Source organism: Xiphophorus couchianus, chromosome 6 (assembly GCF_001444195.1).
Source record: "Xiphophorus couchianus chromosome 6, X_couchianus-1.0, whole genome shotgun sequence".
NCBI lineage: Eukaryota > Metazoa > Chordata > Actinopteri > Cyprinodontiformes > Poeciliidae > Xiphophorus > Xiphophorus couchianus.
In genome coordinates, this window is record NC_040233.1 from 6,825,861 (window position 1) to 6,850,270 (window position 24,410).

Genomic DNA, 24,410 nt, shown 5'->3' on the forward strand with positions numbered 1-24,410 from the left:
GCCATTATAAAATTTCCAATACAACAAACATTTAACACTTATAATCGCAGATTATGATGACGGCTCAAATCGGGTGAAAATCAATTTCCCAGTTGGAAACTTTTAATCAGGGGTTGAGCACACAAACGTGTAGAAATATGGCCCATTAATAATTAGAATGATGTGAATACAGACAGACATGCAGTTCAGCAAGACACCATCCATATATTATTAGCGCAAAGCTTTTATTATTGTTCCTTTTTAAATGGAAGGATGTTCTGTGCAATAAGTGCCTGGAAACTACAACTACGTTTCCAGAGTGTTTATTTTACAGATTTTAGGGGTCGGCTGGCAACTGGGATACAAAAGAATGGAAGCACAGGTATATTATGCTATATTGTATGGCATGATGCAATGACCAAGACTCTCAAGAGAAAAAAATACAGAGGCCCAACAAAGAAAAGTAGAAACCTTTTCGCAGCTTTTGACTTCTTTCTTCTGTGGGACATGCTAGGTTTTAAAAATGCTAGCGGCCGTTTAAAAATATCTCCAGTATGTTCTGCAGGAAATCAATGAACAAATTTTTTTACAACAGGTGTTGCTGCAATAAGAGTAGTTTTTGCTTTTCTGTTTTAAAGAAAAAAAAAGTTATTTTACAATGCTTTAACTGTGCAAATACCACTAACTTGTTAAAATTGGGAAAGCATGATAACGGATTTTTGGTCGATATCTGATATGCCGATATACTAAATCTCATTTGGCCAATAACCGATACCAATATCAATATTTTTTTCCTATAGAAACTTACTGAAACTACTGTGGATTAAAATACGGCATTATCTTCATCAGTTTAGCCTGCTACCAAATGCAAATGCTAAAAAGGTAAGAAAGAGGTTGAAAATGTAACACTTTTAACTTGCATTATGTGTAATGTCAAATTTATTCATGACATTTGCTCTCTAAGACAATGAAGACACTCAAACATTGTGCTGTTCTGTAGGCATCATTGTCTCATAAAAACAACAGCTTTTATATCCGTGAGTTATTTTGACGTCCGATATTACATTTTACTGCTAATATTGGCCGATACCGATACCGTGTTGATAATATTGTGCACCCTTAGTTAAAATATTGCCCAAGTCTGCTGCTCTGCATCTTTTTGAATGTCTACACATTAAAATATACTTTAACAATATCAGAATGTGACACCCAAACGCAATTCTGAACACCATTTCTTTAAACGACACAGAGAGTGTGTGTTTGTTTGAAAGAGAAAGTGAAGACAGTAAATCCACTGAACGAAGAACCGCTGCAGCTCTCCCCATCCCTCCTCTTCATTCTCTCCTGAATTCACCATGTAGCAACCAACCAACCAAGGAAGTGGAGTTTTTCTCCTGCCTACCAATTACCCTTACCGCCGGCCGCCACAAACTACAAAACACTTTTGACCAGAACGGACAAAAAGGCCTCCTTTCTCTGGAGAACACCTCTCTTGTTGTTTGGAACAAGTATGCTGAACGTTTTAGAAAATAAACAAGGGGGGAAACAATGAGGGAAATCACCGTATTTTACTATTAATCACTCTGACTTCCCGAGTGTCATAAATGCGTACACAAACGACGAGAACGTTGATGCAGCACTTCGTCGCTCTCGTTGACCTTTATCTTACAATCTTTGTATTGGTGTAATTATATGCTTTTCCTTTGAGTGTCAGCCCGTAGTCATATCTGTACATTATTGACCCTGTTCCTTAATGACAGTAATTACAGCCGTGGTGGCGATGCATCCTTTCTGTCTGTGAGCGTTTAACACGACTGGAGCCAGGCGTCCTGCTCTCCAGGCCTCTTGCTGTTCACCCTCGGTTCAACAGTGCCTGCGCAATTACGGCTCTTCTTATCTGTAAATAGGATTTTTTTATTTTTTTTTTTTTACTTGTGCGAGTGTTCTTTTTTTTTTTTGAGTGTGTTTTTTTTGACAAGCCCCTTGACAAATCAAAGCTGACCCCATCAGCACTTTGGAGTCTTTTTTTTTTTTGTAAGGCGGACGGCTTCTGTTTGGGGGTCAAACACATTTGCAAAATTACTTTTGGCTTCATCATTTAGAGTTTAGCTTCTCGTGGCGATCGGGACAAAACGGGTGTGCTGCTTGTGGCGCTAAATTTTGCAATCTAATTTTATTTTTCTTAGGATATTCATTAGCTAGATACTTAAAAAAAAAAAAAATGTAACCATAAAATAAATATCTGAACTTGAAATAGGAAAGATTTTTCTGAGGGAATCGTCATTCTTGGCTGCACAGAAATTCAGGTGAACGTCTTTGCTTGAGTGGTTGGGTTAAACATATACAGTAGCTTTACATTGATTAAAAACATTCAAAATGTCAAACTTTGGTAGACTGCTTTTCTTTTGGTGTAGGAAATGTATATATGTGTGTGTGTAATGCAAAAAAGGTGGCACACACTCACACTCCCGTATTAAATGCTGCTATTGTCCTTTCCTATACAGGTGGTTTTTACTCACTAAATGTTTCTTTGTACTTTAATGATGAAACTGAACCAGATTCCTTGTTTGTACCCACAAACGTGGCGAATAACGTTGATTCTGAAATATGTATTACATGCAGGACAGCACCGGATATGTCGGTGTTTTTCCTCAGAAACAAATGTTCTGGCAATTGAACATAGAGGGCTTTACATATTTTGTTTCCTCCCAACTTTCTCCCCTTCAGTTACTGCTCTGTTGTCGGTTTTGGTCTGTTAATTGCACATACCACTCAGTATGTGCAATTATCAGAAAAAACTGTATGTGCCAAGCATTTTTCTGTAGCATCTATCTGCAAAATGTGCAGATTGGAGATTTTTCTGCTATCTTGATGAAAAAATGAGATCCGATTCTGTTCATTATTATGCTGAACATGTTTTTACTGTTCAAAATGTTTTGCACGGTGTAGTTTAAAGAAAAGTTTCTACAGAAACGCTGTATTATAGTGTCTGACAGAGTTTTATTCCAACAAAACCCTCAGTCACGTGATTGCACGTCTGCTTTGACGACTGGCGGGTCAGCGAGATGATTTCACCATTTTGTTCTCTGAAGTTTGAGTTTATAACTTTTAAAACCTTTCCACCAGAGACATCACCTTCTCCGCAGAGTCTTGCGTCTATTTTCCGGTGTCTGTGAGAGTACGTTTAAAGCGCAGAACGAAAAACAAAACGAACAAAAAAAACATCTAATGAGAAAGAAAAATAATAAAATCACGGCACTTCCACAGCCGTGTTTTACCAGAGCCCCGCTTTAGTAGGTAATAACTACGTTTTGTGTAATTAGAAATGCAATGCATGATGTCATAGCTGCAGCTGCGGAGGCAGAGATTCTTGACTATCTGGAGAAAATTCAGCTGTTTGCCAGCGTCGCCACTCGCTGTGCAGAGAATGACATCATCTCCCCGAGGTGAGAGGCAACGGGATTTTAGATTTGATCAGAAACGCACACACTCACAAACCCACGCCCACACACACACACACAGACAGAAAGAGAGAGAGAGAGAGCAATGAGTGTCCGACAGATGAAGGAGGTTAATTGCCACAGCCTTACATCATGAGTGGCAACAGGAGGCAGCGGCCGCGCCGCTATCGAGAGGGAGGGGAAATGAATACGTCGGCTATCGCTCTTTGTCTCCGGAGCCATTTCCCATTTGATTTGCAGTTTGCTTGGATTCGTCGACCTGTCACGGTTCTCTGTTTAGGCCATCGCAGTGTTGTGGGTCTTTGGTTCTCCCAGACTATTCCATATTTCATCTGTTATTATTCCGGCTGAAATTGTCAAGTGTCTTTAGGTGCTTGATGTGAGGCTACAGTTTTTGTCATAGTGAAAATTATAGCTTATTTTACAGAATCTAATTAATGTCTCTCTGGTTACTTTAAGGTAGAGAAACATAAAAAAAAGGATCTTTGGAGGCTCAGCAGCAGCGTTTTGTGAACCCTTTAGCAAGGCACTGTGTGTACAGTTTAGCTTTTTATGCTAGTGACGTGTTGCATCTTTAAGCAGCCCCAGGATGAGGCTTTGACCTTCAGAATGACAGCTGGTCTTCGTGACGAATGAGAAAAGCCTCCAATGACAGACACATCTTCGTGCATTGTGGGAGGATAGGGTTTTTGGTTTGGCTTTTAATAAAATGTAGAAAGACGGCATTCTGAGTCGTCAGCTCTCATCCTTTTTATCCAAAAATGTTCACAATGTAAATAAACAATATTACATTAGCAGATTCAATTGGTTATACACAGTATATTTAGTATAAATAAAGTGCTACCTCATTTTTATTTTTCTAAGATACGGAACACTTCTTGTTTCTTAAAAGTTTCATCTTTTAATCCATGATTCCAGGTCCAAACGAAGCCATTATACGCCTACGTTTCTATTGACAATCCAACTCGTTTTACTCAGTTTATCCAAGTTTTTTTTTTTTTTTCACTCGGCTACTGCCAGCAATGTCAGGTCCAGGCCACCGCTGCTCTTTCAGCTACGGGTCAGCCAATCAGAAGACCGCTCAGGCGTGAGATGCGCTTTCACAGCTGGAACGGCTCCAGAGCGGTGATGGCGCGTCATAAACGGTGTGAGAGGCCATTTTCCTCCGGTATCAGCAAATCACTGTTTGGGAAAAAGAAATTTAAAAAATCCCACAATAGAAGTGGAGAAGGGAAGAGATGTAAATCGGTTGACGAGTTCCAAAAAAAAGTTTAAAAATAAAAATTGATGATGAGTTCCTAATCTAATAACCAGCAGAACCACGACGTTTCAAAGGAATTGGGAGTCAGGGAAGAACAGGCCACTCTGATGGACGCCTTATGTTGCGACAAGTCCTAAAGTTTAAACCGGTTCCTGCTTTCCGCTGTACGCGAGCCTCAACCAGAGAGCCGGTGAAGTAATCGATGGGTCTCCTTTGTATGCAAGGCAGGTTTCAGGAAACTCTCTGCCACGATGTGGACAGCAGCCCCGGTGTTAACCCAACAGGAGGCAATTATCCTGTCCACAAATTTAGCCTCCAAAACAGAAACAACTTCCGCTGGACTAAGCACAACTAAGGACATCCGTCTAGTTTTAGTTTGTATAGAAAAATTATTACCATCATTCCCAACATGCTAGGTTTGGGTCTCTATAGAGTCTGAGATGTGACTGTTATGGCTTTTACAATTTGTCTCAGAACTTGCGCTTTTCCACATGTCGGACACAAACGTTTCCACACACATCTCCAGAAACTTCAAACGGCCAAAACCAGACATTGACAAATGACCACTTATAACAAAAACGATTATTTTCTCATATATTTGGTCTTAAAAAGAAATCTTAATGGATATATTAGCATTTCAAAGCTTAACAAAAAACAGAAACTGGCCACATAATACTGGTAGGTGCTCCTCATACAGAGAAGAGTTCAGCTGAAAAGTTTAGACACTTTTTTTTTGTTATTGCTGGAACTAATATATAAATTGTACGAAAGCGTATAAGCTTAGAAAGAAATGTAGTAGTAGCTCAGGAAAAACTTGAGAACATCCTCGTAATAACGAGATGCAAAACTCATTAGAACTAGAAAGCTTGCTCGTTTTATGAGGTTAAAGAAACTTGTTATAACGAGATGCACAGCTCATTAGAACCAAACGATCTTCTCTTTTAAATAAGAAAGGCGGTAAACAGCAACAAGTTGGGATTTTTAGATGTTGTCTAGCGGAAGCAGGGAAAGGAGAGTCATATCAAGTCCCTTCACCTCTTTGTAGCATCTTGTAATCTGTCAGAGGAGCATATTTTACATCTCATTTAAACAAAACAATCTCGTTCTAATGAGAAACTCTCGCTTGATCTTGTTGTAACGAGAACGTTTTCTCATTTCAACGAGAAACTTTCTTGTTATAACCACATATAAAAATGATCTCATAACAAGAAGCTTTCTGTTTTAATGATTCTTGCTATAGCATCCTGCTATGACGAGAACGTTTTTGCGTTCCAGCGAGAAACTTTCTCTCTAGGTAGAAATGCTGCCCCTGAATCTGTTCCCAAACTCTGGCGGTTCAACGCTTCCGTAAAATTGCAAGTTTATATTTTCCTCTTCACATGTGTGCAGCTGTTGCATTTTGTAAGGTAAGAGATGAAGGTCAAAGATCTTGTCCTTGTCTGTTTTTGTATTCCACACATGCCGACTGCGGATCGCAATTATTGTGTGCAAAATGTTAAACCTGGGCTTAACAAACAGAGAGGATTCTTCTGAGTCTAAAGAACGCGTCCAGGAGGCGGTACATTTCAAGTTTAAACATCCACATTGAATATGTATGTAATATTTACTCTGCACAATGAAAAATCTGATTTGTTATTCCACCCACATGATTTCTTTTTAGAGGAAACCGTAACTACACTGAAGCAAAAGGAGAGTAACTGAACAGCAGAGACTGTTTGTCACACATGACTGTGTGATTACGAGTAGGTCAGTGGGTGTGTGTGTGTGTGTGTGTGTGTGTGTGTGTGGCCAACGAGGCAGGTACTTGGACTTCCTGCTGTGATTCTGATTCAAAATGCTCACCAGACAAAGAGAAGCAAGCAGACAAGGCTGATGATACCGAGGAATGGCGAAAGGCAAAAAAGGAGAGAAAAGGACAATGGAGACGGGCAGGAAAAAAAAATCCCCCCAAAAAGACAGACCAGTTTAAAAAAAGAAATCCAACTGGAGCGAAAGAGAGGAGGAAAAGAGGAGAGACTTCCTGTGGGTCATTGAAGGAGAGAGAACAGAGCGCTCTGCGTGCGTCCGGTCGGTCATTGAGCTGATTTGTGACAGAGGGGATTTCTGTTCTCCACGCCACGAATTGCAGCTCTAATTTATATGGTAATCTTCTTTAACACTCTCGCTGCATACAAAACTCTTTTTATTCCTTTTTTTTTTTTTTGGAAAGACCGACGCCTCTCCGAGGCTCACAAACACACAAGACGATGTACGGAAACGTAACACGTGGCTCACGCTCTGTGGGGAGAGGGACAGGAGACGACGCCTCTCAATGTCCCGTTAGCGCCGGTCGGCTCAACCGACGCTTCACGCGTTTGTCCCCCGGCCTGAATCCCACGTCGACCTGCGGCGCGAAGTGAGCGACTCGAAGGACGGCTGCAGTCGTTTTTGTTTCAGAAGGGTTTGCAAGGACACTCGAGTCAAAGATGGAAAATATCGTTAAAATAAATAAACGCCTACTGGAAGCTTTAGATACAGCATTTAAAAATAGTTCTGCTTTCATTTTATACAGAAATGACTAAGTTGAGCTAAAAAAAAAAAAAAACAATATTTGCTAGAACTTTGTATTGGGTCTCTGACTTATGGAGAGTATTTGCAAAGATAGAGGAAATCTGATGACTTTCCTTTCAGCAGCATACTAAAAACATCTTAAAATAAACTACTTATAAAAACCATTATTGAGTCTCTACATTTTACAAAGCAAAGAGCATTTTTTCTAGTTTTGTTCCTTAGTATTTTTGTATTTTTAAGCCTTGAAGATTCCAACCTTTTACCACAGGACGCCAATAAAGTTAAAACTTTCATCAAGATTTTATGTGACAAACCAAACACCAAGGATTGTCTCAGTGTGGTGTTTTTTTTGTTTTTTTTTGGTAACAGGAATCTGACAGGTGTGGCATCTCCTAAAGGGCAAAATACGGTGGTGGCAGCATCATGTTGAGGGGATTTGGAGCTGGTTTGAGTAGATAGGAACCAAATAAAAGAACCAGGGGCGACCAAAGACACGAGACCTGGGTGGAGGTTCATTCTTCAGTGGAATGGCTTAGACCAAAAACATATCCCTGTGATAAAGCGGCCCAGTCAAAACCCAGACCTGAGACCAGTTGAGAATATGTGACAGGATTTGGTATTTATACATCCTCTCCACCCGGTCTGACTGTGCTTTAGCTATTTTTCCAGACAAAAATGAACAAAAACGGTTGCTTCTAAAGCAATGTGAGCTGCATATAAAAAGCTGTCCTCATTTTGATACACCCAGCAATAGCAATTATTAGCTGGGGTGTCGGAGGTGAAATCTGGATCCTTTCCCAACTGCCAGTCGCTCTCAGCGGCGTGAGCTACACGTCAGATTTCATACGTCTGGGACCTCAGCAAGATGTTTTCATAAAATGTGGAGGCCACAAAGAGAAATCAATAATTTCCTCATTTAGTCCCTGGATTGGAATCACCCACCCTCCAAAACCACACACACACACCACACACACCTCCTCCTCATCCTCCTCTGGGGATTTCCTGTGAATATCAGCTTTAAGAATTGAGTCATATTCCTCTTTTAGAGCTGTCATTTCTGACTCTAAGAAAAAAAAAATCTATATATGTGTATATATATATATATATATATATATATACTGTATATATACACACAATAGGTGTAAAATCTAAATGTAGCAACGTGACGGAAACATTAGCAAAGCACTGATTGATGACTCTGTGTTTACATCCCACACTCAGCTGAAATTAATGAGCCATAAATCCATATTTCATAACTTGTTTGTGTGCAGTGGCAGTTCTGGAAGCCACAGTAGTGACTGTAGCCTCACGTTTCCTCACAATCTCTTTGTGTGTGTGCGTGTGTGTGGGAGGATATCTTGCTGCACTCCTTTCAGAGTGCAGCAAGGTGTACCTTGAGTAAATTAAATGTTTGCAAGTAGCATGTGAAGGATCATTTCCAGTTCAAACGTAACCAAAAACCCCATTAGGAGGAGGCTCAAGCGCACTTCTGCTACTGAGATCCAAGTCCAATTAAAAAGAGCAGCTTTTTGTTCCAGTTCACAGTAAAATGCTGAGACGACAGATGTGTGGTACCTGTGAGCAGCTCCCTGATCTCCAGGTCGGTGGTCTTCCTCAGCAGTCGGACCAGAGCGGGTATCCCTCCGCAGTTCTTCAAGGCGATCTTGTTGTCGTCGTTGGCTTTGCCGTACACCAGGTTCCTCAGGGCTCCGCAGGCGCTGCGGTGAACATCTGTCAACCGGTGATCCAACAGGTCCACCAGCAGCTGGATGCCGCCCTGTCGGCGAATCTGCACACAAAGGAAAGAGTAAAGAGCTGCACACGTTGGAGCTTGTACAAAAAAAAAAACACGTTTCAGAATGTTTTCTCCATCAAAACTGGAAAATAATATACCAGTAACGGGCTGTATAGATACACTAATCTCACAGCACAATACGATACGCAATATTTCGTTCGCGTACAATATACTGTATATCACAATATTCAGCAAATGATAAGAGTTGATAAATTTTGAAGATTTTCTGAAAGATTTCAGAGGGACAGAGTGATTTTGTGACCGTTCTATAGACTTGGATTATTATAAATGATGGTGGAATACTGGTGTAATAAATGTTTTTGTTATACATTTGTTATACATTTGCTTTGTTTAAATGTTAATTGTGTTTCTTTGTGTATTTGGCTATGCAGAAAACTGACCTTCTTTCTCTTATTCACTTATGTTAGATAATGTAATTGATCTATTTCACTTAATTAATTAATTAATTGTGACTGGTTGTTTCATTACATGCCATTTTTAATGTACGTGTGCAACTGGGCAAAACATCTCACGTGTGACAGCTGTCATTTCACTCGTGAATTTGACATAAAACTCAAAGTAGGATTTAATGTATCGATACTCGGAGATAAAAAAATCAATACTTTATGAGAAAAAATATCGATAAATATGGTAGAATCAATACAATTACACGGCCCTACTTACAAATGCCTCAAATTTTAAGGCCCCTTCTACCTCAGCTGTGTTTGCATGTGTGTGTGTGTGCAGCCCACACCACTTTTCTTCATCTAGACAATAAAAATGCTGGGCAAACTGGCTGTTCTCCATGAACAGTTATTTTTAGCTCTTAACAAAAAAAGAGGAGCTGTGCAGGGTTGACACTCGTTCCAAATAAAAGGTAAAAACTGAGAGGGCTTAGATTGTAACTCATATACTGAACTTACATTGTTCAAACATTAATTCAACTATCATCCAAGTGAAGTATGTGTGAGTTTTATCACACAAAAATTGCAACACAACCCTATTTCAAACCAAAACTGCCACCTGCAGCTTCATGCGATCCGATACTGGTAATCGACTCAAAGTTTGATTTCTCCTACAGGATTCTGACTTGTAGAGAGGTTACACTTCTCTCGCACTACAACAACATCATGAGTAACTTTTTGCCACTATGTGTGAAATCATGGCCTGAAAAGCAGATGTCTCTGTGGAACGGGGGCTCAAAGGACAACGCTGCTCTTTATGGCTGACAGCTGACGGGCCTTTCGATCCTCTGTGATCATTTTGATGTGAACCAAAAGTGAAAAGCAGCACATACGACGTGTCAACAGCGCGAGGAGAATCTGTTCTCCAGCGGCTATACGTGTCAGATTCAGTGGTGCCTCAGAACTATAAATTCTGTGTGGTAAACACGCAAGTAAAGTAAATTATGTAACAGACACATTAATGTATCACGGCTAATGATTTTGGTTCTATAGGTTGGAGATCTAAAGAGAGATATATTTTTTTTTACATATACCTATTCATTACAGCTGGAAGGTAAAAATCCATCTCAAGATTTGCAGCCTTTAAAAGCTACTCTTCCAGAATCGACTTCCATCCATGACTCCTCCACTTTCACTGCGACAGCTGAAGAAAATCACATCGACAGAATGGACCGGCAAACACCATGTTTCAAGAAAGTGGTGCTACGTTCACTATCTGTCTGTTTAAGAAAATGTGTAAATTTTCTAGGGGTTCCTCCTAAACAACAACTTAAGAAGGAATGTCGTTTTCTGATGGTTTCTTGCTAGCTAGCTAGCTGGCTACATAATTCTGTTTTTAAAGAGCTAGCTAGCTACACATCTAGGTTTCAGGCAAAACCTAGCTAGCTCTGTAGCTAGCTAGTTCTAGCGTCACAGCTAGAGAATAGTTAGCTAGTTATTGTTTTTGCTGTTGTTGTCCAATAGTGAGCTCTGGCATTGTTTTGATCTGATCCGCCTTAACATACGTATTGCTCTGTGAGTTGACAAGGCAAATTTGGGTCCTGGTCCATCTTTTTTTATTAATAATTGAAATTGTTGTAGCACAGTTATTGCTCTGAGTGTGGATATGGGTGCCGATTGCCACATAATTTGTAGCCATTTCTTGGTTTGGTTGAGGAGTTGAAAAACGCTCTACTATAAATCAATTCAAGACACTTAAGACAAAAACACATATCACTAATGAAAATAGCATGTTCTCTTGTCCTTTCCATTTTGAAGAGTGGCTAAGCTATCTCTAGGCCACTTCTTATTGTAATCAACTTAATGAAAAAGTAAAGTATTGTGCTTAAAAAACAGAAAATAAAAGAAAACATTTTGTTGTACTAAATACATCTACAGAAATCAAAAGGATTTGGGTTTTTCTATGTGATGCATCTGAAAAAAATCCATCTTTTTCAATAAAAGTTGCATTTATTTGAATGCGTTTCATAAATTTTAAGTGGGGATATGAATAAGTCTGGAGAATACGGCTGCTTTCTACTTTAGCTGAACTGGACAGGAAAAAACACAACGCAGTAATGAAGACAAATAGGTGCAAAAAGGTAAGTGCTTCAAGGCAGATCACATTTATTCACTTGATGTGACTATGAAATATAGTTTTGATCCTCAGAAATTTAGATGCATTACACAAATGACAGACAGCTCCAGCTGTATTACTTGCTGGGAGACTGATCAGGCGGAAGGTCACACATATCCCTCGGTGTCGTTTCACCAATGAGGTGAAGGGCGAAACAATGTTTGGCCTACAGAGTTCGGTTCCTCCACACTTCATCAGTCTAGTCGCTTTGTTTCACCTCGCACTCTGCGTTTGGTTGCCGGTGCCTGATTGCTGTTTGGAGAACTCGGTTCGGACTCATTTCCGTCGCCTCTGTAAGCGTCAATAAAGTGGAACTGAAATTCACAGGGTTGAGACAGAGGAGACGCACGGATCAGCGTTCTGCCGGACACAGAGAGACGGCGGCTCCAGACGAAGGATGGAGACGTAGCAGGAACCAGACGGCAGTCTGAGCCAGGCTCGGTGTTTGTGCCGGGGAGTTATGGTCTAATGCAGAGCGAAGCAGCAAGCCATACAGAGACACACGAGCCAAATGGAGCGCCCATCCAACGGAGACTAATCGCCTCGCCCTCAGGCAATGCACTAAATAACAATTTTATGCATTTGCACGTCTCGGTGTTACAGATAACGGCAGGATAACAATAAAGTAAATTGGCAGTCGTCAGATTTACAACCTGTCGTTATAGCGTCTGGGCACTGTGTTATGAAGTTGTGCTGTCACACAGGAATAATTTAAGCAGTGTGATAAATATAACAGTGGCCAGGATATTAGCAGTCTCAGCTTGATAAGACAATACAATTAGTAAACTTTGTCTATGGCTAAATTTTTCAACTTTTGTCATGTCTTGAGATTTGTATATATATATATATTTTTGGATGGATCAACATAAAGTACTATACATTTGTGAAGAGGAATGAAAATACTACGTGGTTTTTAAATCTTTTTTTTTACAAATGAAAATCTGAAAAGTTGGGGTGAATTTGTATTTGTTCAGGTCGTGATTTACCGCCTTTTCCTGTAGTTATAACTACGACTTTGTGTTTTTTTCCCCTCCTTTTGAGATAAAATGATTTTTGAAATGAACATGTAGAGACAGATCTTTCCACATTCCCATTTGCAAAACAGCTCAAACTCAGACACATTGCACGGAGAAAGTCTGTGAGCAAAGCTTTGCCACAGACTCTGTCAGTACCGGACTTTGACCAGGCCGTGCGCACAAACGTTTTTCACAGGTTTTCCTCCCCGGTGGTCCTGGATTTAGCTCCATCCATCTTCCCTTCAACTCTGACCAGCTTCCATTACCCTGGTGCAGAAAATCGTCCTGACAGTCTGATGCTGCCACCACCACACTATGATGTGGTGGTCATCTACCACACATAGTGTGATTAATGTAGGTTAGAAAGTTCAGGTTTGGCCTCCAAGCTGATAGAAACCACATCGACATATTTGGGAGTGCGACCAACTATTTGTCAGGATAAGTACGAACAAGATGAGTTTCCACGGCTCAGGATTTTAAGACTTTCAGCTACATATTATTATTCACATATTTAGATTAAAAGTTATTTTTTATTCAACCAAACAGTGTAATTCTGGAAATGACACAGCTGTCTTCCAGAAGATAATAAAACAAAGATAGCTGATAACCTCTGTCGTTTTTAATACACATTTGAACAAAAACGGACAAATCAAAAGTCTTATTTATCTAGATTGACTATGGTATCAAATTTTTTTTTTCTAAACTTGGTAATCACTCAAATGACTTTATTGGCTAGGTCTTTATTTATTTATTTAAATTTTTTCGCAATGAGACTGTAAGGTTGGAAGACCTCCTTGCCATCACCCTAATCTTCAGCTCAGAACGTAGTTTCGGACTTCGCCTGGCGATTGAGTTTGACGGCCTTGGTTTAGGAGTCCATAGGATTAATCTTTATGCTAATTAAATGACTTCTGAAGACAAATGGTGGCACTGAACTTTATTAAGCGGTATCATAAAAAAAAAAAGAAAGATCCAGAGGACCTATTCTTATTCTGTTTAGCAACCCCGAACAGGAACATTTAGTTTATATACTTCACTCAAGCCAGAGCAGGAATAAGAACAAACTTAGAATCTAGAGAAACTCCTAGTAGTTTATCTAGATAAACTACTCAGTTTATCTAGATAAACTACTCATTAACTTAGATCAACATTTAGGATCATCTACTTTATAGACTCAAAGAAGGAGAACCAAGATGTAGTTTTAGTTTTATCAGATCAAGAATCCAGACAAACTCCCACTAGTTTATAAATTCTTATTCTTATTAAACATGGGGAACCAATACGTAGTTCTATACCTTTGCCTTTTTATGCTTTCATTTTTCTCTTGTTTTGTTTGCATGTCCTCTAATTCATTGTGAAGCACTTTGAACTGCCTTGTTGCTGAAAATGTGCTACATAAATAAAATTACCTTCCTTTAAATGGAATCTGAAAACAATGGCACACATACAGTTAAACTGAATTTTCAAGCAATTGAAGACCATGTAATTTTACTTCCCCTTAACGATAACTCACTAAAATAAAATTTGTTATAACACAAAAACTGACATTTGTGAGACAGTGCAGCCAAATGTGCAACAGGTAAGCCTATGGGGTATCATTACTATATGTGGTTTTTTTAAATTGGGATATTTTAGCATTTACAGTACAGACCAAAAGTTTGGACACACCTTCTAATTAAAATGGGTTTTCTTTATTTTCATGACTATTTATAAGGCAAGAAATCCCACTTATTAACCTGCCAGGGCAGGTTGACCTATGAAGTGAAAACCATTTCAGGTGACGACCTGTTGAAGCTCATCAAGAAAATGCAGAGTGTGTGCAAAGCAGTAATCACAGCAAAAGGTTGCTACTTTGAAGAAACTAGAATATAAGGGGTATTTTCAGTTGTTTTACACTTTTTTGTTTAGTGCATATTTCCACATGTGTTATTCATAGTTTTGATGCCTTCAGTGTGAATCTACAATGTCAATAGTCATGAAAATAAAGGAAACTCATTGGATTAAAAGGTGTGTCCAAACCTTTGGTCTGTACTGTATGTCAAGAACCTACACAAATATATCTGAAGCCGCTCGGTTCTGGTTACTTGTTGACAACTGACTTATTGATTCCTGTTTATTTTGATTACATTTAATCAGTGAAACCATTTTAAAGCAACCATTGCGTTGCATTGTCAGGCAACACGATTCTCCAAACAGAAACATATGCATATAAAGTGCCCCCCCTCCCCCGTTGTGTGTTTTCTCTATGCTTTTGTTTTGACACTAACAGAAGGTACAGACTGAGGAATAATGAAAGCGCAGCATATTTTTATTTGATTTATTTTTTTCCCTCCCCTCAGGCTCCGGATCATTATCCATCTTCCCATTTCAGCTCTACCGCGAACGCAAACAGCTGTGCTGCAGAAGTCCGCGTGCTTCCACGGAGCGGAGGCAGATCCACGACTGACGCAGAGAAAAATGGGGTTTCAAAGAGTTCAGGCAGACATGACTTTGAAAAAAAAAAAAAAAAAAAAAAAGACTTCCGCAATGTTATTGGAAAATTTGATGAAGGTAAGGTAAAAGGTAATTTTATTTATATAGCACATTTTCAGCAACAAGGCAATACATAGTGCTTTACAAGAATGAAAAGGAAATTACAAAATAACAAACCAAAGGAAAGAGCAAAAGAAGAAAAAGCTAATAATGTTGATCCAAAGTAAATAAACTAGATACTCACATTCAGGGCTGGTAAATAAGTAGAAGTAAGTATCCTCTGGTCTAATTCCTTTTCTGGGTTGGAAGAATAGGAGTCTAAAGCGTAATTTTGCTAAGGTAGTTTTTCTGGATTCTAAGTTTGTTCTAATCCCTGTTCTGGGTTGCTAAATAAGTGTAAGTACGTAAGTATCCTCTGGACTTTCTAAGTGTGCTGTTAATTTGTAAAAGTGAATTGACATTTTGCCCCAAAAGAAGTAAGGATGGGATGGAAAATAAAAAGTGGTGAAAATTTGTGGCGATTCAAAGGTGAAGTGAGTGAAACCAAACAAAGTTTTCTCCTGTGGTGGCGCTGATGCATCGTGCTATTAGAATCACTGGAAGTGAGATTCACACATATATACACAGTAACGCATGTTCTTATTGCATTTTGAGGTTGGATTCTTACTGTGTATACTTATTTTGGGAAAATTGTGGATTTCAATTGGAGTTAAACATTATTTGACACAATCTAGCGTAAATAATAACGGGAGTTGCCAGTTGGTACATGACATTAGGCCTTAATGAGGTTTAACGCATTTCCACAACAAAAACAACAACAATCTAAATCCCCAGCAGATTTGCACTCGAAGTTATATTTGAATTTTACCAACACGTTTCTTCTCGATGGAAGTAATATGAACACTTTGGAGAAGTTAGACTTGAGTCTGAAATACAGATGCGTGGACTTCATGTACAAATAAAAGTAAGATCACACATAATTTTCAGTTAAATAAAAAAAAAAAGAGAGATCAGGCAAATGCAAACATTAAAAATAAAAAAAGAAAAGAAAGAAATTTTTTTTTGTTTTTTTTAAATGCCTTGCCATTGTATTGTAGAACAGTATAGGATTGCTTACAGCGTAGTTAAAAGTTTTTAAAACAACTAAATTTTTGAATTAAGGCCAAAAGGGAAATACAAGTATCTAATTCAGCTTCTCTATATTTGTACATCCTGAGTGCCGCATCAGTCACAAACCTCTGCATGTCACTTTACTGTTACTACTACTACTACCAATAATAATAACAATTTACATATTTTACAAAGCAATTGGCATGTTGAAAATTATTTATACCCTTCTCTTCCTTTACCTCCTATTAAATGAGCCAATGAAATGCTCATAGTTGCTGAAAAGCTTTTTCGAATATTTTCACTGGCTTTTAAAAAAAAAAAAAGTGTCACACTAAATCAGACATTTTGTCGTAAGAACAAATGTTTTATTTACGTTGGAAGGTCTCCTTGACACCACCCTAATCTTTAGCTCCCTCCAGACGTACTGCATCAGGTTCAGATCAGAACTCAGGCTGCGTCGCTCTAGACCACAGGTGTCAAACTCCAGTCCTCGAGGGCCGCTGTCCTGCAGTTTTTAGATGTGCCACAGGCACAAAACACTGGAATGAAATGGCGAAATTACCTCCTCCTTGTGTACATAAGTTCTCCAGAGCCTTAATGACCTAATTATTCTATTCAGGTGTGGTGCAGCAGAGGCACATCTAAAAGTTGCGGTACAGCGGCCCTTGAGGACTGGAGTTTGATACCTCTGCTCTAGACTGTTACTATTACTTTAAAGCTGGCTAGATTACAACATCTAAATCTACCAGGACTATGAATAATTAGAATTTCAGTAACTTATTTCCCAATGAACTCCCAAACTCCCCGTTAGGTTCAAAAAACCTAGAACCATCTTCTAGGTTATTTGGTCATAACCTAGAAGACGCTAAAGGTACGGTAGCTCAAAAATATCTCCTCCTAGGACAGAGTGTTCCTGAGCTGTTCCCCCTTTCAGAGTTCAGTACCTCAGATTTGATCTTGTTGTCCCCAAAGCAGAGGTGCTGGAGGTAGGCTGCAGCGTTGGACTGGACCGACGGGAACTGATGCTGCAACATCTGGATCACCTCCGGCAGCTCTGGATCCCTCCAGCCAAACTCCCTGCAGACACACACACACACACACACACACACACACACACACACGCGCGCACAACACAAATATTACATGTTACCGAGCAGTTTGGTTTTGTACCGCGATCCTATTAAAACACACATGAGAAAACCGGGATTAACAGAAAAAGTGGGCCACAAACGCAGGCTGAAGATTAACCGAAAACAAGAAGGAGAAGAAAATACAAGATGTGTTTAAACAACACTTCAAACTGGCAATGTGCCAACAACTTGAGAAGATGTGTTTCGTTTTATTTAACCCTCACCACACAACAGCTGCCATGTGAAGCAGCATGTATAACTTTGTCATGATGTTCAGGAAACCTAAATCTTTTCTACGATGTCTATACACACCCTTGGACTCCAGCGGCAGCGAACGCATGGCAACATTTCAGGAAGGTATAAATAAAATTACATAGTTTTTCACTGGGTATGTGCATACTTAAGCCCTATTTTGAATATGCTTTCCATTAACACAACACTAAAACATAAAAAAATAGGAACAAACAGTTAAAAATACCAAGTTTGTGTAAAGATTGTGGAAGAGCAAATGATGTCAAACACTTCAGAAATGGGATGAATGAAGGTGTAGTGAGACTTTGTGGTACATATTTGCTAATGTTAAATGCCATTATATATATATATATATATATATATATATATATATATAATTTAATTGAAGTAAAATGAATTTCACAAATCCCTGTCTGGTTTCTGAATGTGTTTGATATCGACCGGTGAATTTGAGCTCTTATTGAGAACTCTTCCTTTGAAAATGACTATTTTGAAGTAAACAAGAAATTAATTCCTCAGTTTCTCTGCCGTGTTGACAAAGTCCTCAGATTCAGACTCATCTCCAGCTATGCTAGACTGTGGTCAAATATAACTAAAATATCCACCATTTTAAAATCATTTCTGCATCAAAATTGTCTGTATTTGGTTAAAAAAGGGGCTGCACAGTGGCGCAGTTGGTAGCACTGTTGCCTTGTAGCAAGAAGGTCCTGGGTTCGATTCCCGGCCGGGGTCTTTCTGCATGGAGTTTGCATGTTCTCCCTGTGCATGCGTGGGTTCTCTCCGGGTACTCCGGCTTCCTCCCACAGTCCAAAAACATGACTGTTAGGTTAATTGGTCTATCTAAATTCTCCCTAGGTGTGAGTGTGTGTGTGAATGGTTGTTTGTCCTGTATGTCTTTGTGTTGCCCTGCGACAGACTGGCGACCTGTCCAGGGTGTACCCCGCCTCCCGCCTGGAATGTAGCTGGGAATGGGCACCAGCAACCCTCCCGACCCCATTGGGGACAAGGGTGAACAGAAAATGGATGGATGGATGGATGGATGGTTAAAAAAGAAGAAGAAACTTTGACACAATGGCAGAATACTGTGACTCTTAGCCAGAGGCGGTGATGAAGGAACAACCTTCTAGAGGCACTAAGATATAGGGAATTTAAAATGATTTTTTTAAGATGAGGTATTTCTGGTTCAAAATATAAAAACAATAGGACTGATGAAACCTGTATGTTTCATCAGTCCTAAGTTACTGACAGTGACTCAGAAACTTATATTTTCAGTTGAAGGAAACATAAACAGGAAACTTTTTTTCGCATTAGGATCAAAACAAAATTAGACAAGCATAAATAGCAAATACTCAAACCTGTAACGGATTACTTTGCAATGATTACTAAACTTTAAAGCGCTGTTTTGTTTGATTTACAAGGACAACAAACTGGGATGATACAGCTTACCTAAAAATCTAACAAAACAATCTTTGTTTCAGTTTTTTCTAATGAACTATAGATCTCGTGTCGTCTTGTTTTGTTAGTGGAAAGGAACAAAACTTTCAAAGATGACTCACTCAAATGTGAGTAGTTCTTGACTTTTCTTTGCGTGTACAAACTTGAACTGATTTGGTGGCTTTGACACACAATATACTCCCCCTTTATACCCTACAGTTATTCTCCACCTGTCTGCAAATCATTTTGTACCCAAGATAAGTATTTAAAAGAAAAAAAGCTATGTAACAATGGAGGAACAAAGTCTTAAAAAGGCTAAAATCTTATGAATAACTTAATGTCTAATTTCTTTTTAAAATTTTATATTTATTCTGGTTTGCATCCGTGTTTGGACCAGCAGATATGTTGTGAAATATGACTAATGACGAGTATAACTAAGCAAATTTCTGCTGGTAGATATGATTTATTGAATAAGAATGTAACCGCATTTAGATACAGAACAGATAATACGTGATTAGTTCATCATTGGTTACCAAAGCAGGTGCAAAACGTACCTTTAATATCCTGCTATAGACGGCACCAAGTTGAGCACAAACCAACCAAGACTACTAAGATATGAGGATTTTAAGAAGGGCCAAATTCCCAGCCAGCTCCGAAGCAGTCAGTAATTACAATTGTTTTGCAGAAGAGAAGAAAGATTAGAGCTTTAGCCAACGTGGGGTCTTACTCCTGCTGTGATGTTTGGCTGCGGCTTCAAAATGCCCCAGCTGCTCCGGTTTTAGCACCTTAGCAGGGGTCTACAGTGACGCACCCTCGGGGTTGTTCTTCTGGCATTAAGACACGCCAACATTAAGACACGCGTTATGTCTCATCATACGCATGTGTGAGCTTTTGTGTATGAGGGTGGAGGGGGGGTGGAAGAAGAAATATGGACTGATGTGAAAAAGAAGCAAACAGAGAGAAAGAGGTCTGGGTGGGAGACGAAAGTTCATCCATAAAGATCATCTGTGGGACCGACCGAGCCTACTACCGGATCGGTGAAAAGTTTCATTCCCAAACTCGGTTCCCCCGACTCCTGATGCTACCTGGGTGCTAATTCAGCAGCACAATTGTTTTACTACGCTCTGCTACGTTTAAGCATTCTCCGCATGCGTCGTCTCCGTTCCACCTGAGCTTCCTCCCACTTTGATTTAAATCTCTCTGACAGTGCAGGAGAAGTTTGGGCTCGGCACAGATTCTTTCCATTTGCTCGGTTCTCGTGTGGAACTCGTTTGTCTTTGATGTCTCTTATTCTGGATGCAAAAAACAGCCTAACATCCCCATGGAGATGATTTCTGTTGGGTCTAATCTAAAATAAACACACGGACGGACACGCACGCACACACACACACACACACACACACACACCCCCCCACACGCATTCACACATTCACGCAGTGCCGTAGGTCAGCGTGCCGCTTTGAAAAGTATTAGCCATCACACACACACACACAGTTTTGTGTCCTACTATAGGAGCCAACAAACACTCGTTGGCTTTGCACACACAGTCAGCCATCAAAGGGTGAACAAAGGAGTCAGAATTAGAAAGCTTTTGTCTCTAAGTTTTATAATGGCTGATGTTATAAACCCAGTGCTTGGGAAAAAAAACGGAATAGAATGATTTCAAAGCCTATCTCCTCCTTTCTCTCTCTCTTTTTTATAACAATTCTCTATTTTTGAAAATCTCTTGTCTCAACGCCTTCCATTCATCACCGGCTCGCCTCAAGGCACTTTCCCACATCAACATCCGCAACCATTTACTGCTCTGCGCAGGCACAGAAGCATGTGGCCCAATGGGACGTTATTAAAGATGACATACCCTCGTGTAGGTCATCTCTCGGGTTAACAAGCTGATAAGACATCTGATGCTACGCCCGAGCGAGCTAATACGAGTTTATCTACGTGTTTACGTCTATTTTTTGCCATGTACTAACAAGAAAGCTGAAAACCAGCCACAAACCGGGGCGTCTGTAGCACACATTACTCGTGACGGCTTGTTTTTAGATTAAGCTAGCCCAGGCGGCTAATTAGCTGTTAGATTGCGTGATTAAAATGGAAAACGTAGAACATGACTATGTACTGTTAAAACATTAAATCAGAATTATTATTTTTTTCTGTTTTTCCTCTATGAGCTGAATTATGATGAAATTGATTTTCATTTTTATTTTTTTTTTAGCTTTCTTCAAATGTTCAAATATTTTCCAAACGGATGATGATGTCATGGCTTAGCAAGCTTTTAATTGAGGACGTATTTTAAAGCTTCCTTGTGTGACATCAGGGTGATAACTCAATCAGCAAAAATATCAGGAAGAAAGTTGCTGACCTCCACAAATCTAGTTAACCTTCGGGTCCAAATTCCAGATGTTTCCGATCCAGTAACTTTTCAAGTCTAGTGTGTTAATCTGTTGCACGTAAAACCATGCAAGCCTTTTGTTTTATTGACTTTGGATGGGAGTTGCTATAGGTCAGGGGTCTCAAACTCCAGTCCTCGAGGGCCGCAGTCCTGCAACTTTTAGATGTGCCTCTGCTGCACCACACCTGAATAGAATAATTAGGTCATTAGCAAGGCTGGGAGAACTGATCTACACAAGGAGGAGGTAATTAAGTCATTTCATTCCAGTGTTTTGTACCTGTGGCTCATCTAAAACCTGCAGGACTGTGGCCCTTGAGGACTGGAGTTTGAGACCCCTGCTATAGGTAGACAAAATGACTTGAATCTGTATATGGGAACACAAAATCTTTACCAGCATAAGCAGAAACTAAAGGCATTTTCCATCCAGTAGCATTTCGATGAATACTGGTTAGTGACCTGCCCAAACAAATTCATTGGTTAAAATAGTTTTTGTGCATTATTCTCAATAAGTTATTTTCTTCAGATTCAAATGAACAACTAGTTTACGACTGGACAGACACAACACTGCAAAAACACATACTCTTACCAAGTAATTTTGGTCTAGTTTTTAGTGCAAATGTAATAGTACAGTTGAAATGGGACAAAACTAACTGAAAAGTAACTTTTTTAGCTAGATATAGGAACTTGATTTAATATTGATGAAAAATTACTAGTTCCACTGGCAGATTATTTTACTTATAACAAGACATTTTCCCCGTGTTATAAGTTTAGTCTGTCTTATTTCAAGTGTGATAAGATATTTGCACTAAAAACTGGACCAACATTTTCAAGTTTCGGCAGCAAAGAACAAGTACATTTCACAAATTTTGTATTACTTCAGAAAATATTTGTATTACTTCAGAAAGTGAAACTCAGTCTATAAAGACATTAAAGTAAGTAAAATGTTTCAAACCTCTTGATGCACTACCTCCAGCCTCAGTCCTGTGAAGCTCGCCCCGATCCCCCTTTGAGTGGATTGACAATCCTCTCAATCATCTCTGTGTCTGATGCACCTTTTTCCTTCCACTGAACTTCCCACAAATACACAACTCTGTACAAGCAGCTTTTTAAGCAATGCCCTCACTCATCTTACAGCCACTGAAATGGCTGTCCTCTGGTCGTCTGTCCAGTCAGCAGTCCTCCCTGTGCAGCCTTCTGACCCAGACCGAGACACTTTAGAGGGTCAGGAAACCTTTACATGGGTTTTGAGTTAATTCGCTGATTAGGGTGTGACACCATGTGATCCCAATATGTCACTTTTTCAACAACATTCACTGGATTCTTGGTTTTGCGCACACACAGATGGATCAGAGACATAAGCAGAGGTTTGAGGATTGACTTTAAGTCCACATTGCTTAGCCGAATCTTTCATTTGATTGTTGAGTCATGCAGAAAACGTGTAAGTTATGGATCAGATCATCTGAAACTTTTTTTTTTTGATCTATTGCTGTTGCTGGTTTTTCTTCCATACGCTTCTACATGTTACCCTCAAATGATCACGACAGCATTGACATGTCCTGTGGACATGAAGGTGGATGTGCAGAAGATTGAAGCTTTACTTTACTGTAAAGCAAATTTACAGTGACAGACAGTCCAATTATAACAACAACAAGAAAAAAAAAAGACAGCTGAAGACAAATTACTTGTCAAGGCTGTTGGCAGGACAGAAAATGGGTCTGTTCTGGAACAGCAGGCTTTAAATGGTGTGTTTGTAACCTTTGGGCCCCTGCCTAGGGCCCCTTAATGCACCTAAGTAACTGGTAAGCAGTGATGATGAGCTACAATGTTTGATTAAGAATCCTTAAATTTCCATTTCAACTTTGTTCATATGGCATGTTCAGCAATTCAATGTTCTTTACAAAACAAATTCTAATATATTACAATAAATAAACAAAAAAAAAGATTACATTGGAGATAAAGAGAAGTTATGAAAAGTTGCAGTCCAGACTGAAACTAATGATGTTCCAATTATTGGTAATCAAAGGCAAGTCAAACCAAATGTGGTTTTCGTCTTGATTTAAAGGAGCTCAATGTTTCTGCATTTTTGCACTTTTCTGGATGTTTGTTCCATATTAGAACGGATTAGATACATCTGAACAGTGGCGCAAATAATTTTTTAGGTGTTTAAAGGCAAATACATATTCTGTAGGCATTATTTTACTTGAGGTGACAACAACAACAAAAAAAGTTGTGTCAAATCAGGACATTGTCTTCTACGCACTCAAGTGTAGAACTCTTATAACGTTCACTTAGTGCCCTCCTACTGACACATTTATATACAATAGTTGTCAGAAACTATACGATGAAAAAGGTTTTGTACAGACTATGCATCAAGAGCAAGAGTTCCCTAACCATGGCTGAATGTCATAGTTCAGCCATAGTTAGAAAATGTCATTCCCGGGTAAAAACCACTGCTGATCCAAAACGCCACAACTGCACATTAATCATTTACCAAAAGAAAGCGGACTGACAATGACAAAAAAGGCAAAGCTTCCAGGAATTATTTGAGCCTACAAACCTCTGGTTATACTTTGTAGTTCGTGGCCGACCCAGTGATACGCGTGTCTTACAGTTTTAAAAGAATCCCAAAGCCTCATGCTTTCCTCGCCGTGCTTCAGGGTTAATATGAGATGTTTGCACCCAAATTTCCTGACTCTCCGTTGTGGCTGAGGGTCTCCACTTATAGAGAATTGACTTTTCATTTGAAAAAATTCTGATCCCTAATCAGACCAAAAATAACCCAAAGTGATAACCACATATACCTACGAGTGACTATGAGTAATAAATAGAACATTATTTTCAACCATTGCTTGCTAAAGTAGAATATGAAATATCCCACTGTAGACAGCACCTATTTTCACCCGGAAGGAAATACTGCAGAGCTGCTTGTTTTATGGGTGTGATCACACGTGCCAATAACCATTTAAGAAATAGCATTC

The 24,410-nt window shown here is 39.3% G+C and overlaps 1 protein-coding gene across 9 annotated transcripts in view; it reads right to left on the minus strand.

Annotated features, from left to right (window-relative positions):
• The window catches only part of ctnnd2b (catenin (cadherin-associated protein), delta 2b), a 169,037-nt gene that overhangs the window by 35,997 nt on the left and 108,630 nt on the right, over positions 1 to 24,410 (minus strand). For all 9 annotated transcript variants that reach the window (XM_028020776.1, XM_028020774.1, XM_028020778.1 and 6 more), the window contains 2 exons: positions 17,169 to 17,301; positions 8,827 to 9,040 (listed from right to left, as the gene is read on the minus strand). In XM_028020776.1, coding sequence (XP_027876577.1) covers positions 8,827 to 9,040; positions 17,169 to 17,301 — 347 coding nt within the window. The remainder of the gene's footprint in view (positions 1 to 8,826; positions 9,041 to 17,168; positions 17,302 to 24,410) is intronic.